The sequence below is a fragment of the Limulus polyphemus genome, unplaced genomic scaffold (assembly GCF_000517525.1).
Source record: "Limulus polyphemus unplaced genomic scaffold, Limulus_polyphemus-2.1.2 Scaffold822, whole genome shotgun sequence".
Taxonomy (NCBI): Eukaryota; Metazoa; Arthropoda; class Merostomata; order Xiphosura; family Limulidae; genus Limulus; species Limulus polyphemus.
The window spans coordinates 203,262-218,256 of record NW_013666432.1 but is presented as its reverse complement, the minus strand read 5'-3'; the positions used below and the strand labels follow the sequence as shown (position 1 = coordinate 218,256).

At 30.8% G+C, this 14,995-nt stretch overlaps 1 protein-coding gene across 1 annotated transcript in view; it reads left to right on the top strand.

Annotated features, from left to right (window-relative positions):
- Positions 1-14,995, top strand: part of LOC106460719 (ryanodine receptor-like) — a 210,205-nt gene that overhangs the window by 50,627 nt on the left and 144,583 nt on the right. Inside the window, exons 37-48 of the mRNA XM_022387498.1 lie at positions 968-1,145; positions 2,804-2,968; positions 3,291-3,484; positions 4,697-4,894; positions 5,359-5,496; positions 6,453-6,605; positions 9,756-9,871; positions 11,003-11,163; positions 12,024-12,122; positions 12,450-12,732; positions 13,735-13,859; positions 14,379-14,527. Coding sequence (XP_022243206.1) covers positions 968-1,145; positions 2,804-2,968; positions 3,291-3,484; positions 4,697-4,894; positions 5,359-5,496; positions 6,453-6,605; positions 9,756-9,871; positions 11,003-11,163; positions 12,024-12,122; positions 12,450-12,732; positions 13,735-13,859; positions 14,379-14,527 — 1,959 coding nt within the window. The remainder of the gene's footprint in view (positions 1-967; positions 1,146-2,803; positions 2,969-3,290; positions 3,485-4,696; positions 4,895-5,358; positions 5,497-6,452; positions 6,606-9,755; positions 9,872-11,002; positions 11,164-12,023; positions 12,123-12,449; positions 12,733-13,734; positions 13,860-14,378; positions 14,528-14,995) is intronic.

The following is a 14,995-nucleotide window of genomic DNA, read 5'->3' as shown; positions in this document are numbered from 1 at the left end:
ATTTTGAAGTATATTTGTTGAAAGTAGCACTTAAATGTATGGCATTTCTTGGTATCTTTGAAACTATTTTGTACATTATGGTTAGATATTCTTTGTCTGTTGATTATTTTATTTACTTAAATCAGTGCTGAAAGTTCTATATACCTCATTCATATATGTCACATTACCTTTGTTTAGACACCTGGTCTGTTATTCAGGGGTTTGGGTGGGAACAGAGGGGGTGTCATAGTTCTTAGTATTTATGTTAAAATAAAAAAATACTTTGATAAAGAACTCTAACTGTTAACCTAAACAGTTACATACTGTACTGCCAGAAAAACTTATCTCACAATAGTATTTGGCTACTAAGAGGCAGGGTTCAAGGGAGTTGGTTGAACTGTGTTTCTACTACACTTCACCTAGCTACCTTACAGTGACAAATATAAGCTTTATTGAGCCTTTCCTAGCATCTCTATCAATAGAACACATAAAAACTGCAGAGAAAATGACTGTATGGCTAAGAAACCTGATCTTTTACCATGCAGCATATGTGGCCGCTACAAATTTTATGTGGGACTTTGACTGGAGTTGTTAATGTTACTACCTCATAGCTTAGAAATTAGTGTGTATTCAGTCCTTCTTTTGGGCAATTCAGATTACTGATTGCAAGGAATTCAAATCTTTATTCAGAATTACAAAGCAAAAAAAGTACCAGAAAGCTTTATATTGGAATCAATCCATCAAAAATGTCTCTTGACTCATACACTGGTAGATGAAGACATTTAGAATGTACATTCATAATACCAATTTGCCAAGTAAATCATTTTACATGCTCTAATTGACTAAATATGTCTTTGTTGCTTAGAGTTGAAATTTTTTTTTATTTGAGCCATTTTCTGCTTTTAATTTTTCAGATAAATTTAAAGTTTAACTCTGTCTAAATTTAATTATACTGGTAAATCATGAAACCTGCTCTTAATATTTACAGTTTGGAAAGACAGAACTGTTACATGGTGTGTGCTGGACAACTTCATGCAGAAGTTAACCAGAGTGAAGCTGGTGCTCGGAGTGCAAACCAGGGAATGTATGTGGGTTGTCACATCGATGTCTCTACTGGAATAGTTACATTTACTGCTGATGGAAAATCAACAAAACACAAGTTCAAAGTATGTTCATATCCTTTATTATTTTCAATGGTACCTTACATTTTGTCTGAATAGATGAATTTAGTGAAAACTCTGTTAAAATTTTATGATGAGATAGTTTAAAAATTGCATTCATTGGTTTAGACAAACTGTATGTTATAAATATATATATACTATGCATAATGATTTTATAATATACAGTTTTCATTTTTTAGGTTATAATTTTTCAAGCTGTTAAATCTAAATGATAGTTAATATGTCCTAATATTGTCCATTACGGTGATCCTTATTTTTGAAGTTTTAATTTAAAATACTCTTACCTCTTCATTTTGTTTCAATATATAAAAATTAATTTTCATCAAATTTTACTCAAAATAGTTGAAATTTGGACAGTATGGACAGGAAATGGCATGCAGAGCAGGAACCTTGAATGAAACTATCAGTTGTTGGCAATCATCTCATACCAGTGATGATGAGGTTGGTAGATACAGTATTAATAACAGTGATGAGGATAGAGGAGCAATTGGAGAATCATCATTCTCTAAGCCTAAAAACAGGGCAATATTATCATACCAGATTTAGCAGAAGCTATGGAGAGAACCAAGCTGAGTGACAGGAAGGCAACATTTGTCCTTACTACCACAACTTACAGCCTTGTTTATGATGTGCAAGAGCTAACCATCAGCATTTTTTCAATCTAAAGATGTCAATATTGTTTCATGAAGAACTTGTCAACTGTTTCACTTGTAGTTCACTGCAGTGGCAAGCTCCTTAATGATCTTACAGGGAGAGAACAAATGGATCATCTGCCATTGATCCTATTTGGAGCAGGAGTAAACTGACTTCTAAGTGTTTACAAGTTGATTTCTAGCATTGGAGAAGCGCGACCTTCTGCTGTGACACATTTGCTGGAAGAGTGGGGAGTTATAGATTGTGTAAAGGCATTTTGCTTTTACACAACAGCAAGCAACACTGGTCACAAAAATAGAGCATGTGTGCTGTTAGAACAAAGATTAAATAAGAATCTTCTGCATTTGGCATGCTGGCAACATATCTTAGAACTTGTCCTGTCAAAAGTTTCCAGAGACTGTTTGAGGTTTTCCTCTATTCCAGATATTTCAATCAATTTTAGCAATCTCGACAATACATATACCAGTCCAGTTATGAAATTGAAGCTGACCATAATGAAGTAGGAGAAGCCATAAAGGAAGTTAAGGACAATGTCAGTTGTTGTGTTTACTACAAGACAAACTCAGGCTAGCCCATCTAGAGGTGATTTTTGAGAGCTTTTTGAATTAGTCATAGCCTTACTTGATAGCATCTCTCTTCATGGAGTGGGATTTATAGCATATGGAGTACTGCATTATGCACAATGGATGGCCAAGACATTATATGCCCTATAGAGCTGGATGTTTATGGGACAATTTTAAGTCTACTTGCTGTGAAGAATGTGGACTCTCTGACATCTACATATTTGTTGTTTGAGTTCATCTTAGGGCATGGTTTGCTGCTCCTGACACCATTTTTGCTCCTTGCAATGATGTTAACTTCCTACAATGTCTTATTAAGTATAAGAAGGTAACTTCTACCATTTCAAAATTTGCCTCTCTAAAATTTGATGAACATCTATGGTATCTCAATAAGTAACTAGCTTTTAAACCATTTGAATTTGTTTACAGATGGAGTCTGGCACCAAGCTCTTTCCAGCTGTTTTCTTTGAGGCTACCAGTAAAGACTCTCTTCAATTTGAACTGGGTCGAACAACCGACACACTCCCATTGTCAGCAGCATTACTACACAGCACAGAAAAACATATCAGCCCACAATGTCCTCCTAGGTTAAAGGTAATATGTTTGCACAATTTTGTCTTTGTTGTGAATTGTGAGTTTTGATTATATATAGTAGCAAATAGGTTATCTACAAATGTCCATAAAAGTAAAAAAAAATTAACATGTTAACTAATTCTATCTCCAGTCAAAACTAGAACTAATTTTCACATAAATTATCACACGATTAGTGTTTTCATATTACACACTATTTTATTTTTTTCAAGGCATACAGTTGAAAATGAGCATCTTTAGTGTTAACTACTGTGATTTTGGTTTTAAGATACTTTAATAAATACCTGTACAAAATATTTATCAGGCTTTAATATATACACAACAGGTCCAGTGCCTTCAGTCTTTTCAGTGGGCTCGAGTTCCAAATCAGTCCTTGAGACCGCATGCTCTGAAACTGTCAGACATTCGTGGCTGGAGCATGCTTTGTGAAGATCCAGTCTGTATGCTTGCTATCCATATTCCTGAAGAGGATCGCTGTGTTGATATCTTGGAGCTAATTGAATTTGAAAAGCTATTAAGGTTTAATTTTTGGTTTTAGATTTATTAAACAAAGTAATTATTCATTTCTGTTCAAATATCCAGGCCATAAATTTTTGCCAAAAATTATAGAAAAGAAACTTGAAATTATATTTCATTTCTGTTTTAACACTTTTTAATGTGAATGACCTCAAGAAAGCTTGTGGTGATATGTCATTTTCATGTGACTTTTTTAACATTAAAGTTAATACATGTATATATATATTATTGATTCTGTGTTATTTTTTCATTTAAAAACTTCTTTTTAAAGAAAAGCATTAGTTTTAGGTTTAATAACAGTGATAATTTATAAAGGATGATCATAATAATTTTGAATAGAACTTAGCCCTATTGATACAGCTGGGTCAAAGTACACCTATAACAAACTTTTATTATTCATTTAGGAGGTTTAGAGCTTATACAAATGAAATATGAAACTGTAAGATTGAAAGAAGTAATTTTATTCGTAGCATGAAAATCATCTTGCACTCATATTCAGTAAAGGCTTTGTAAGTTCACAGACAAATCTTTAGTAAAAATAGTTTATTAAAACTGGTTTTTTACAACAAACTTATAATTTTTACTAAACACTTGATGAAGTTCATGTAGATAAGCATAATACATTCAGAACTATAGTACGTATAGTTACATGGTCAAAATGACCAAGCCTATGGTTCAACTATGTCCATAGGGTTACAAGAAGTTAATATTTACATTATTACTACATTTTCAAGGGTTATGATATTAGTAAGCATCCATCAAAAATTTTCAATTTAGAATTTTATTCATTTAGTGTTGTATTATATGATGTCTAACCTTAGAATTACAGATTAGTTTGAACATGTCAGGTTTATAAACACATTTTTCAAGACTGTTTTTGCATGCTTTTATCACACAAGAAAAATGTAAGTAAAAATAATAAGGTTTTGTAATTAATTCTGCTTATGCATTTTTACATAAAAACTGAGTGATTTCATTTATTAATTTTGGCCAGTTCTTCACTGTGTGTTATGGCATGAAAAACCTTAAAATGACTCATTATGATGTAGTTTATGGACTCCATCAACAGTGAACATTACATAAACAAAGTTTATTGTTTTCAGGTGTAAATTGTTCATATTTATTTCATTTGTACTTGTTCTTTTGTAGAAAGGTTAAGTTACTTTTAAGCTTATAGCTCTATTAAACAATAGACTTTTGTTTTATTTTGTATAGTTTCCATGCCCATACTCTTGCCTTGTATGGTGCTCTGTGTTTTCAAGGTAACCATAGAGCAGCTCACATCATTTGCTCCCATGTGGACACCAAACAATTGTTATATGCCATCCAGTCAGAATATATGTCTGGTCCACTACGAACAGCATTTACTGATCTGCTTATTGCACTACATCTAGAATTTCATGCTTATGCAAGGCAAGCAGCCAATTATGATTAATTGTTATGGCCTTTTTGTTCTACATGCTTGATATAGTAATTACAGTTGTTTATGTGTTTGTATTTTTAAATTTCTGGACAGGTTCCGTATGATTTTTCTTAATACTTTAGCATTTCTGAGTAGAATGGTTGTATTTTTTCTCTGATTTCTTCTGAGAAGATATAACAGTGAACCTATAAGTAAGCTGTGTACAACTTGTAATGTTTAAGTTTGCTCTGTATGATATTCTTTTGGATGAATTTTCAGTTACAATTTTTCATAAAATATCTTTATTTGGACTTCAATCACAGGAGTTACGTAAAGAAGTTACAACTCATTATTTTCTTTACAGTATTGTATTTAGTATTTATTACAAGGAAGAAAACATGTAGGTAATTCGTAGAAGGTTATAAATAATAAACAGTGTTATGATACAAGCATTGTTTAAATTCTTTGTTCACAGAAGCCTAACCCAGAATGAGTTCATCATCCCAATGGGGTCAGAGATCCGAATCATGTACGAAAACCCCGGTCTTGCCAACTCATTTTCTGCTTTAGAGTGTGTGTCTATTAGACCTCAAATGACCATGAGTCCTACCCCGTAAGTATGTATTTAACCTGTTTAGATGAATGAGCCTTATGTGAATGCATAGCACCCCCAGATAATTGTGAGTTACTTTCCATATAGTGTACTGTCAGTTGATAAATATGTTGTACATGAGATGATTGAGTTAGACTCAGTAGTGGTCACTAGTTATAACCAATATGTATATATACATCAAGGAAGTGTGTGGTGTCACAACCTGTAAGTTCATAATTTCTTAAACCCTTTAGTATTTTAATAGTTCACATGAGATGATTGAGTTAGACTCAGTAGTGGTCACTAGTTATAACCAATATGTATATATACATCAAGGAAGTGTGTGGTGTCACAACCTGTAAGTTCATAATTTCTTAAACCCTTTAGTATTTTAATAGTTTTATTCTGTATGATATCTTTAACTTCTTTAGTTTCTATAGTGATTCTTGGAAACTAGTAAAACATTCAGCCAATTTGAGCCACTGACTTAACAAGTATGAAAAGTAGTTTTTAACTTTCTAATATTTATACTCATTACAATATTGTTAACTTTTTCAATTTTTATGGTGATTAATACTTCTGTTCTGATAGAAGATTCAGGTAATTTAAAACAAGTAACATGTTTTCATAGTGTTTTTATTTTTCTATTCATTACAGTATCTTCAACTTATTAATTTCATTGGCAATTCTTGTGAACTAGTAAATGATTTGGGAAATTAAATCATTGACTTTACAGTTTTAAAATTGATTTTATGTTCAGTATTGTAAAAGTAAGCATGGAATAAATTCTTATCTAAAAATATTGCTATATTCAACTTTCTTTTTTCAATTAAAATAACTTATTATTTTAGTTATAATATTCCTATAGGACTTAAATCAAAGTACGCGTACAAAGTGAGGTTATCATGTTAGTATCTATGCTGATTTACTAAGAAAGAAAATCTACTTGTTCAATCTATTTCATGTTTATTCTGTAGGGAGAAGATTGAATCTATTAAGAGTCTTAGCACACCATATTTCCCTGTTAATGTACTGAAACAATTTATCATGGAAGCTCTGGATGATGCTGTTCGTAAAGGAAACCGTCCAAACCGTGATCCTATAGGTGGAACCAATGAAAATCTTTTTGTGTAAGTGCAAATATTTTATGCTAAATTTCAGAAACATCTGTATGCTTGTAAGAGTGATGTGATATATGTTTTTGTGATAAATAGTTTTATTGTATAATTGTAGGAATGTTCAGTAATGTCATTTCTTAATGGATGACTTTTTGTTAGTTATTTTTAATGAATATTTATTTTATATTTTCAACTGCATTGCAATGAAAAGGTTTTACCATTCAAGTAATAATCAACTTTAAAAGCTTTATTCAGTTAAACTTAATAAGGAATTAACTCTTAAATATATTAGAATCTGCTATACATACATATGTAGTATATGCAATTACTATCTATTTTACTCTTCTATGATATACATATGTCATACCATACAAAAGTTTAAAATGTTTCTAAAGGTCTGACTTGGAACATGCAGGCATGAGCTTTTCTGTGATTTCTTTGAATCATAGTGAATATCAGTAACTTATGCCTAGTTACCCTATGTATCCCCTTATTGATCAAGATATTAAAAAACATTAATTTTTGTCAGGGAGGCTTAAGCTAATTGTGATTAGGGATGATGCCTGCTGTAAAAAACAAACAGTCACAGATTAAAAAATAAAGATGAAGTGAATGAATATACTTTTTTTTGCTGTTTTGTCTGTGATTTATTTCAGCTTTCATACTCCTAAATGAACTCCCAATTAGACCTCAAAATATTCCCAGATAGCACTTCAGAGCATCCAGAAACCTAATGTTTCTGGGAGTAGCCTGTCCCAGGACATATTGTTCAGATATAGTTTTCTATCCCAGGCTCATGTCTGAACATAGTAAACCTAGTTGAGGCCAGTTGATGTGGTATTTTAAGGTGAAATTGATTTTCCTTAGAGTGATGAGATAGAACCATTGAACAACAGGATATTTTTTAAGATATTTATTTGTTCTTAATTTCTCTAAATAATTTAGTTCATGAGAATGAAATAAAGATATAGGACATAATGTAGAACACAAATGAACACTATTTATTATTCACAACAACACAACCACAGTGTGTGTGTGTACTTGCTTGTTTGACAATGGATGGTTGCTTTTACTGGATCGGAGATAACTTCTGTCTAACTGAATTGGCTGAGATCGTTTACATTATTTACTTCAAAGTTAATGTTGGGCTTGTGTGGAGTGACTAGCACCAACTACATGATCATTTTCATTTAAACTTAAGGGAGGCTGTAACCTTGATACATCACCAGGCCTACCATTGGAGAACACTGTTGTCACTGTTCTTGCACAATGTGCAGCATTACAGCCATGCCTCTCTTGAACAGACCAGAGACCAGGTGTTACCTCAAGAGAATGGCAAAGAATATAGGCAGCTAGAATTAAAGCAACTTAATGGCTTTCTTTACCACATGTTATGTAAAAATGCACATAACAGAATAACTGATAATTTTGAAGAATACATTATTAAAATAAGGTGGTTAAGAATTAAGATATGCTTATCTATATATACCACATTCATAATTCCACACTGTAGCAGGATTCACTGGAGAATAGCTGTGTTGTGTTCTAGATAATTCCACACTGTAGCAGGATTCACTCGAGAATAGCTGTATTGTGTCCTAGATAATTCCACACTGTAGCAGGATTCACTCGAGAATAGCTGTGTTGTGTCCTAGATAATTCCACACTGTAGCAGGATTCACTTGAGGATAGCTGTGTTGTGTTATAGATAATTCCACACTGTAGCAGGATTCACTTGAGGATAGCTGTATTGTGTTCTACTTTATGGCTATCATGTGGAGCAGCAATACATTTGGATACTTGTGATCTAATTTTGTGATTGTTCAGCTACTGAAAGAATATGAATCATGCAAATAGTTTTGGCATTTTTCAAGAAGATTCATTTTTGACACCAAATAAGTCAAGACTTCCTGTTGAAGTCTCATGTTTATTGCTTTGGTTTTATTCTGACAACTGCCTAACATACATGAATATCAACAATGATAACAATTTTCTTTACTCAGTTTTTATTGAAATACAGCTACGTTTATTGTTCTCTTCAATTGTAACTGCCTCATTGTACTCTTCAAACTATGTCAATGTCCTTTCCAACTACGTGATCAACTACTGTTCAGTCCATTCTTTTGTCATCTTGTAAATAAGAAGTTTTTGTTCAGTTTAACTCATGTCATGTATTGTCTCATTTATTTCACCTTTATTAAATACTAAACCTATTTTGTAAGCCAATGTTGTTGCATTATCAGATAACTGTGTGCTTATTACATTGTTAACCTTGGACACCATACATACTGAAATGTATATGTGTAAAGTTTGAATTTTTAAAGTAAAATATTTAACTTAGAGAATTAAATATTTACCCCCATTTTTGTAGCTACTACATATTTTATTAAGTTTGTCAGTTAAAAGAAATAAAATCCTTGTCTGTGTTATTCCTTAAAAATAAGAAGACGTAAAAAAAATTCAACATAACAGACAAGGAGTGGGAAAAAAATCACAATATTGCTGTACAATAGTTTTATTTTCTATAAAAATGAGTGTGATTGTGTGTAAAAAATTTCGGGATAATACTATACATTAGTCTTTGGTGATAAACTTGATAATCAAATTGTGTTAGAAATATTGGTGTAATATTGCCCTACATTTTTTTCCTTATAACATTGACTGATGTATTTAAAACCATGAAAAAAATTACCATTTAAAAGCATATTTATTATATATTATTTCTTTAAAAGATGCATCAACTATTCAGGAAAAATTATTTGATGTTTTTTTCCATGAAGTTTAATCCTTGTCAAGTGCTATTTCTCTTAATATGAATGACACAACTTTTTGTGGATTTTTTTTATTTGTGTCTGGTTTGAATTTTAGAAATTGGTAAAAATTTCAATAAAAATAAATGTTTGGTCATTTTTAGTGGCAAGTGTAAAAATTAGTTAAGTAACCATTTTAGTTTTTTAAAATGATGATTTGAACACTCTACTATGGCCACCATCAACTTTTTAAAGTTGTAAAAGAGTTGTATAAAAAGTTGATGACGTGGGTTGATTTTGTTTTTATTAACTATGAAGATTAAAGACAGCAGTTCAAGTTCCTTATTTATATTGTCAAATTTATATCATATTAAGAATTCTTAAATGATTTTATTTGTCATTTTTCTTTCAGCCCTCTGCTTAAACTAGTTGATAAACTTCTATTAATTGGACTACTAGATAACCAAGATTTGGAATGGCTGCTAGTTCTCCTGGATCCTGAAACATTTGACAGAAATTATGATGAAAGTATGTTTATCTAACTTGTAGCATTACAACTTAGAAATTATTGTAACTGAAGAAGTATATATGTTGAGTAGGTTAAAACATCTTCATAAATTTGGACAGTTGTAATGATTTTGATGAGGAAAAAAAGTAATTTTATTTTTGTAGTATTATGGATATAAGATATAAATAAGTAAATGGCTTTTACATGGATTGGTGTTATTACCTAGAAATTCATGAAAAACTTGAGAAACTCTTTATTTATCATGTTGTACATAATTTCCAATCAACATTTTAGACAACTTGTATAATGTACAATGCTGTTTAAAGCAATTTTAAGAATTATTTCATGTAATCTTTTGAAATATTTGAATGCTTCTTAATATTCGTCCATTGTACGTATGCAAAAAACCATTATAATATTAGTTTATTTTCAGAATATAGGATTTAATTTTTGTCTGGTTCTTGTACACTGTAATTAGTACTTCACAGTAGAAGGTTAGACAAGTTATTTTGTTGTAGAGATTTTGTATGGTGTGTGTAAATTGAAGACTATGGATATATTTCTTACATATCTTATTGCTCTGACTTGTGTACAATATCAGTGAAAATACTATGCAAGAGTAACTGAGCATAAATTAAAAGGAGAAATATTTCTGATTTTAAAGAAGACTGTTTGTATTCACCTATATACATACTTTAAATAAATACAGATCATGATCTGATTAGATGTATATTGAGAGAGGCACACAGATATTTTTAGTTTTACTTAGTTGATATTCTCAATAACAAGTTTTGTATGTTTATGATTACTTTGCAGAATTGTTTTTGTTTGTGACAGAAAAATAAGTACATATCATAAAACAAACTAATTAAACTGATGAAGACTAGTGGAAGTGAGCTATGATGTAGTCATTTTGAGACATTTGAAGCTTGTATAGCCTTAACATGGATAGCAGGTATTCCTTATATAAATTGCTTAAATCATTAAAAATATGCCACTAAAGAATCATTTATAAAAAATTCCTCAATGGCTTAAATAAGTGACATTTAACTGGAAACAGTGTTGTGGAATTACTATAATAATTTTTCATGAAGGTAATAGAAGTACTTTTTGGTAAGAATTTTTTTTATGATTTAATTTTGTATCTTCAGCAACTGAAAACAAATTAAAAGGCATGATAGAAATGAACTTGGCTGAAGGAGTAAAGCTTCAGATGTGCTACCTAATACACCATTTATACGACTTGCAGCTGGGACATAGGGTTGAAGCAATTGCTTCTTTCTGTGATGATTACGTGTCACAACTACAGGGAGTAAGTGTTTAATTTGTTATATTTTACACATAATATTTTATGGTTCTTTTATTGTTTACGATGACATTTCCAGCTTTGTAGTAAATACAGTGGACTCATTGCTTAACATTATTTTTACTAAAATATCAGTCTTCATCATGGTACCAATTCATGACAAGATTTATTCTAACTTCAAAGCATTAAAACTTCTTAGGAAATTATTAATAATTTAAAAATTACTCCACAATATGTTTTATTCTTCACCCTCCTACACAGTCTGATCTGATTTACACAGAAAATGTTTGCTAAAGTGTAAAGCTTTAAATAGTTGTGCTGTTTTAATATGCATCTTTTTTTATTTCAATGTACATTTAATTTTCCAACAGTTGGTCATATTTTGGAAGCAGTAGGAGATAAAATTATCTGTATTAGTCCTAAACTTGCTTATTACGTTTAACTGCGAAACTAGCAACTGACTCAACTCTAACAGGCTTCAGATGTAAGTTTTTTTTTCAAGAGTTTCATATTTAACAACATACTTTAGTGGGTAACTGTATTCAATATTTTTGATACACTTTTTACATGTAACACTTAGATATAAATATTAGTGATTGAGTTAGTGCATACTTATGGTTTAAAACATTTTAATTTTTCAGAGTAGCTTTGGCTTTATAGGTTACATACAAGTATTTTAGTACCCCCAAATCAAACTTGTGTGCTTCAGTTAATACGAATTATTTTGTTTTTGCAGTCAATTTGTGTCTTCTATCTTTGTTTTTTAAATAGAGAAATGTTCAAGGTTTTTGGCCAGTTCTCCTTAAATAATAGTAAGTTACTACATTTACATATTTCTGGTATATCACAATGGTATCATACCACAGGACCAATTGAGAAGATATATAGAAATAAAGCAGTCTGACCTTCCATCATCTGTAGCTGCAAAGAAGACAAAGGAATTCCGTTGCTCCCCAAAAGAACAGGTACAAAATTACTAAAGTTTTTGTGCATGGCAGTATGAAAATGTCTCTAAACAAATGTCTTGGTGGTGTTATAATTATTAGTGGTTAACAGATAGTAATCTCTCTACACTTAGAGATAGAGTTTCAGTCACATTTTTCTGTGCATATCCTTGAATTTTTGAATGATATTTTAAAACTGTGAGGTAAGTAATACTTTTCCCATGATTATACAGTGGTAAATCTCATGTTCTTAAAGTCATGTTTAACATATAATTTAAGATTTTATTAAGAAATGTCAGTTTTACAGTAATAATGATAATTGTCTCTTTTACTTATTATACATTATAGATGCGAGCCATCTTATCATTCAAGAACTTGGAAGAAGATCAGTCTGATCAGTGCCCATGTGGTGACAACCTTCGAGAGAAACTAAAGTCCTTCCATGAATTAATGATGAAAAAAGTCATGCTTTGTGTAGCACAGGCAGAGGAAGAGGACAAAGAAGAGAACTGTAATGGAGGAGAACCAGATAAACGTTGGTCTCAGAAGCTGATGTCCTTAGTGAATATTGTTAGCTTCTCAGGAGAGTATCAAACAGAAGCATCAGAAGAAAATAAACCCTCGCAAGAAGGTTAGTGTCTAAGAAGTAAAATCGAGCATCTAATTTTAATAGAAGAAATTCATTGATTAAATTAATATTTTATTAGGGTCTTACTGTATTTTGTGTTTGTTGCTTCATTAGGAATTTGACTAAACTGTGAATCCTAAAAAAAATAAGTTTAGATAAATTAATGTAATAGTACATGCTGTGGAAATCTTTGAATTAAGCCTAATGATTACCTCTTAACAAATTAGTGGTACTGATATACGGTTGATTATCGAAGGTTGTTAGGCTTAACTAACAATGGTATTAGTTACTGTGGTATATTCATATCAAACTAATTGTCCTTAGAAAGATTTACTGTTCATATTTTTCATAAATTACTATTCTACCTACTATAAATACTGAAAACTTGGCAATGTGGTATATAAGAATACCATGCATTTTCTATCTTCTTACTTTAATACAGTATTTTTTTTTAGAATTAGTTAGATACATACCAGAATAGCTAACTGCATATGATGTGCAAGGATGAGAAGCCACATGGGTAGTGCTAGTTACACTGGTAAGTCTAACATTAATTTTGAAATGAGTAATGTTAGGCTTAAACAGTCTGGTTTATAATCTTGATCAATAGAGTTTGGATAGTATACAGCTTACTATCCAATAAAAGTGGCTGTCCAGCATACTAAGAAAGTACACACAATGTGTTTGTGTTGCTGATCTAGCAAATATTGTCCATATTTGTGTGCTAGATTCTATACAGTCTCATTATTTTGTTTGCCCAAACCCAATCAAAGTCAGAAAAAAATCTTGTTAAATCTCCTATTATTCAGCTGACATACCCCACTGAAGTATATAAATAAATTGTATATTTTGGTATAGGTGTTATAGAAGAGAAGGAAACAAGTAATCTTATTCCAATTGTACCTTTTCCAATAACATTGTGTTTAGAAGAGTAGAACTGTGGATGAAAAATATATTTGCCATATATATAAAAAATGAGTTATGTAATTCCCATTTATTTTCAAGATATTTTCACCAAGAAGATAGTGGCTGTTTTGACACGGTGGGCACAAGAATCAGAGATTGAAAACCGAGAGCTAATTCGTCAGATGTTTAATTTGTTGTTGAGAAACTATGATGGTGTTGGACAGGTATGAAATAGTATTTTGTCTTTTAAGTAGTAATGAATAGTGCTAGACATTAATCACAAAAAATATGGTCTTTTGATAATTTTTTTCTTTTTGGTGACTTTTAATTTAAAAAGATGCATTGATTCCTAATTCTACAATAGATGAAATTTTGAAACACAGCTTTGGACATTAAATTTTCACACAGTTAATATGTGAGAAATAGCTGTATGAAATTAAACCATATTGTATGTAGACATATATTTTTGTTCAAATTAGAAAATTATTGGTCTGTTTGTTTTTCTTACAGTATTATTGATGTTAATTTTCTTAGCATATGAAGTATAAGTATCTATACTTTAATGACATTTTTATGTAAATCACAGACAATATTACATTATGGAATCCAAATACCATTACAGAAAACATTAATTATTATTGTGTTGTAATTTACAATTACATCTTTAAATTAATAAGAGAACTTAGCTGATTTCACAATGTAATAAGTGATTAATATAATAATACTTTTGTTTCTTTCTTCAGCTCATGAATGCTTTGGAAAATTCTTACATCATTGGTAGCAGCAGCCAAGAAGATGTTAAAGAACTTTTAGGACATCTTGGGAAAGTTCGATCCTTGCTTCTTGTACAGATGGGACCTGAGGAAGAGGAGATTATGAGAGACAATCTATGGTGAGTTTTTCAAGTGTTATTTGCATTTACAACATGTATTACATTTATAAACAAAATTAAATTTCTACTTGAAGATAAACTGTATATTTGTTCTGTTTTTTTTCATAATCTAGATAAAGAGAAAGTGCTTCAAGAAACTTTTGTTAAATATATTTATGTTCTTAGTAGTGTTTAAATTGGTGGTAAAAATGTTTTGTTTGCTTATTTCTATTTACATTCAGTTAAAGCTAAACAAGTTAATTATAAAGCTGTTTTATGTATTATCTTGATAGACTACCATATCAGCTCATGTATTTAAGTATCAGTCTGTCATGGTTCATGCAGGTCATGGAATTTTATTAACAGTTTTCAGCACTGGAAATTCTGGAAAATGAATGGCTTTTATTAGGAGGTCCTGGAAAAATCCTTGAAAGTCTAACCTAATTCCTCCCATATCCTTCTGCTTTTATTGATGGCAAGCCATACCAT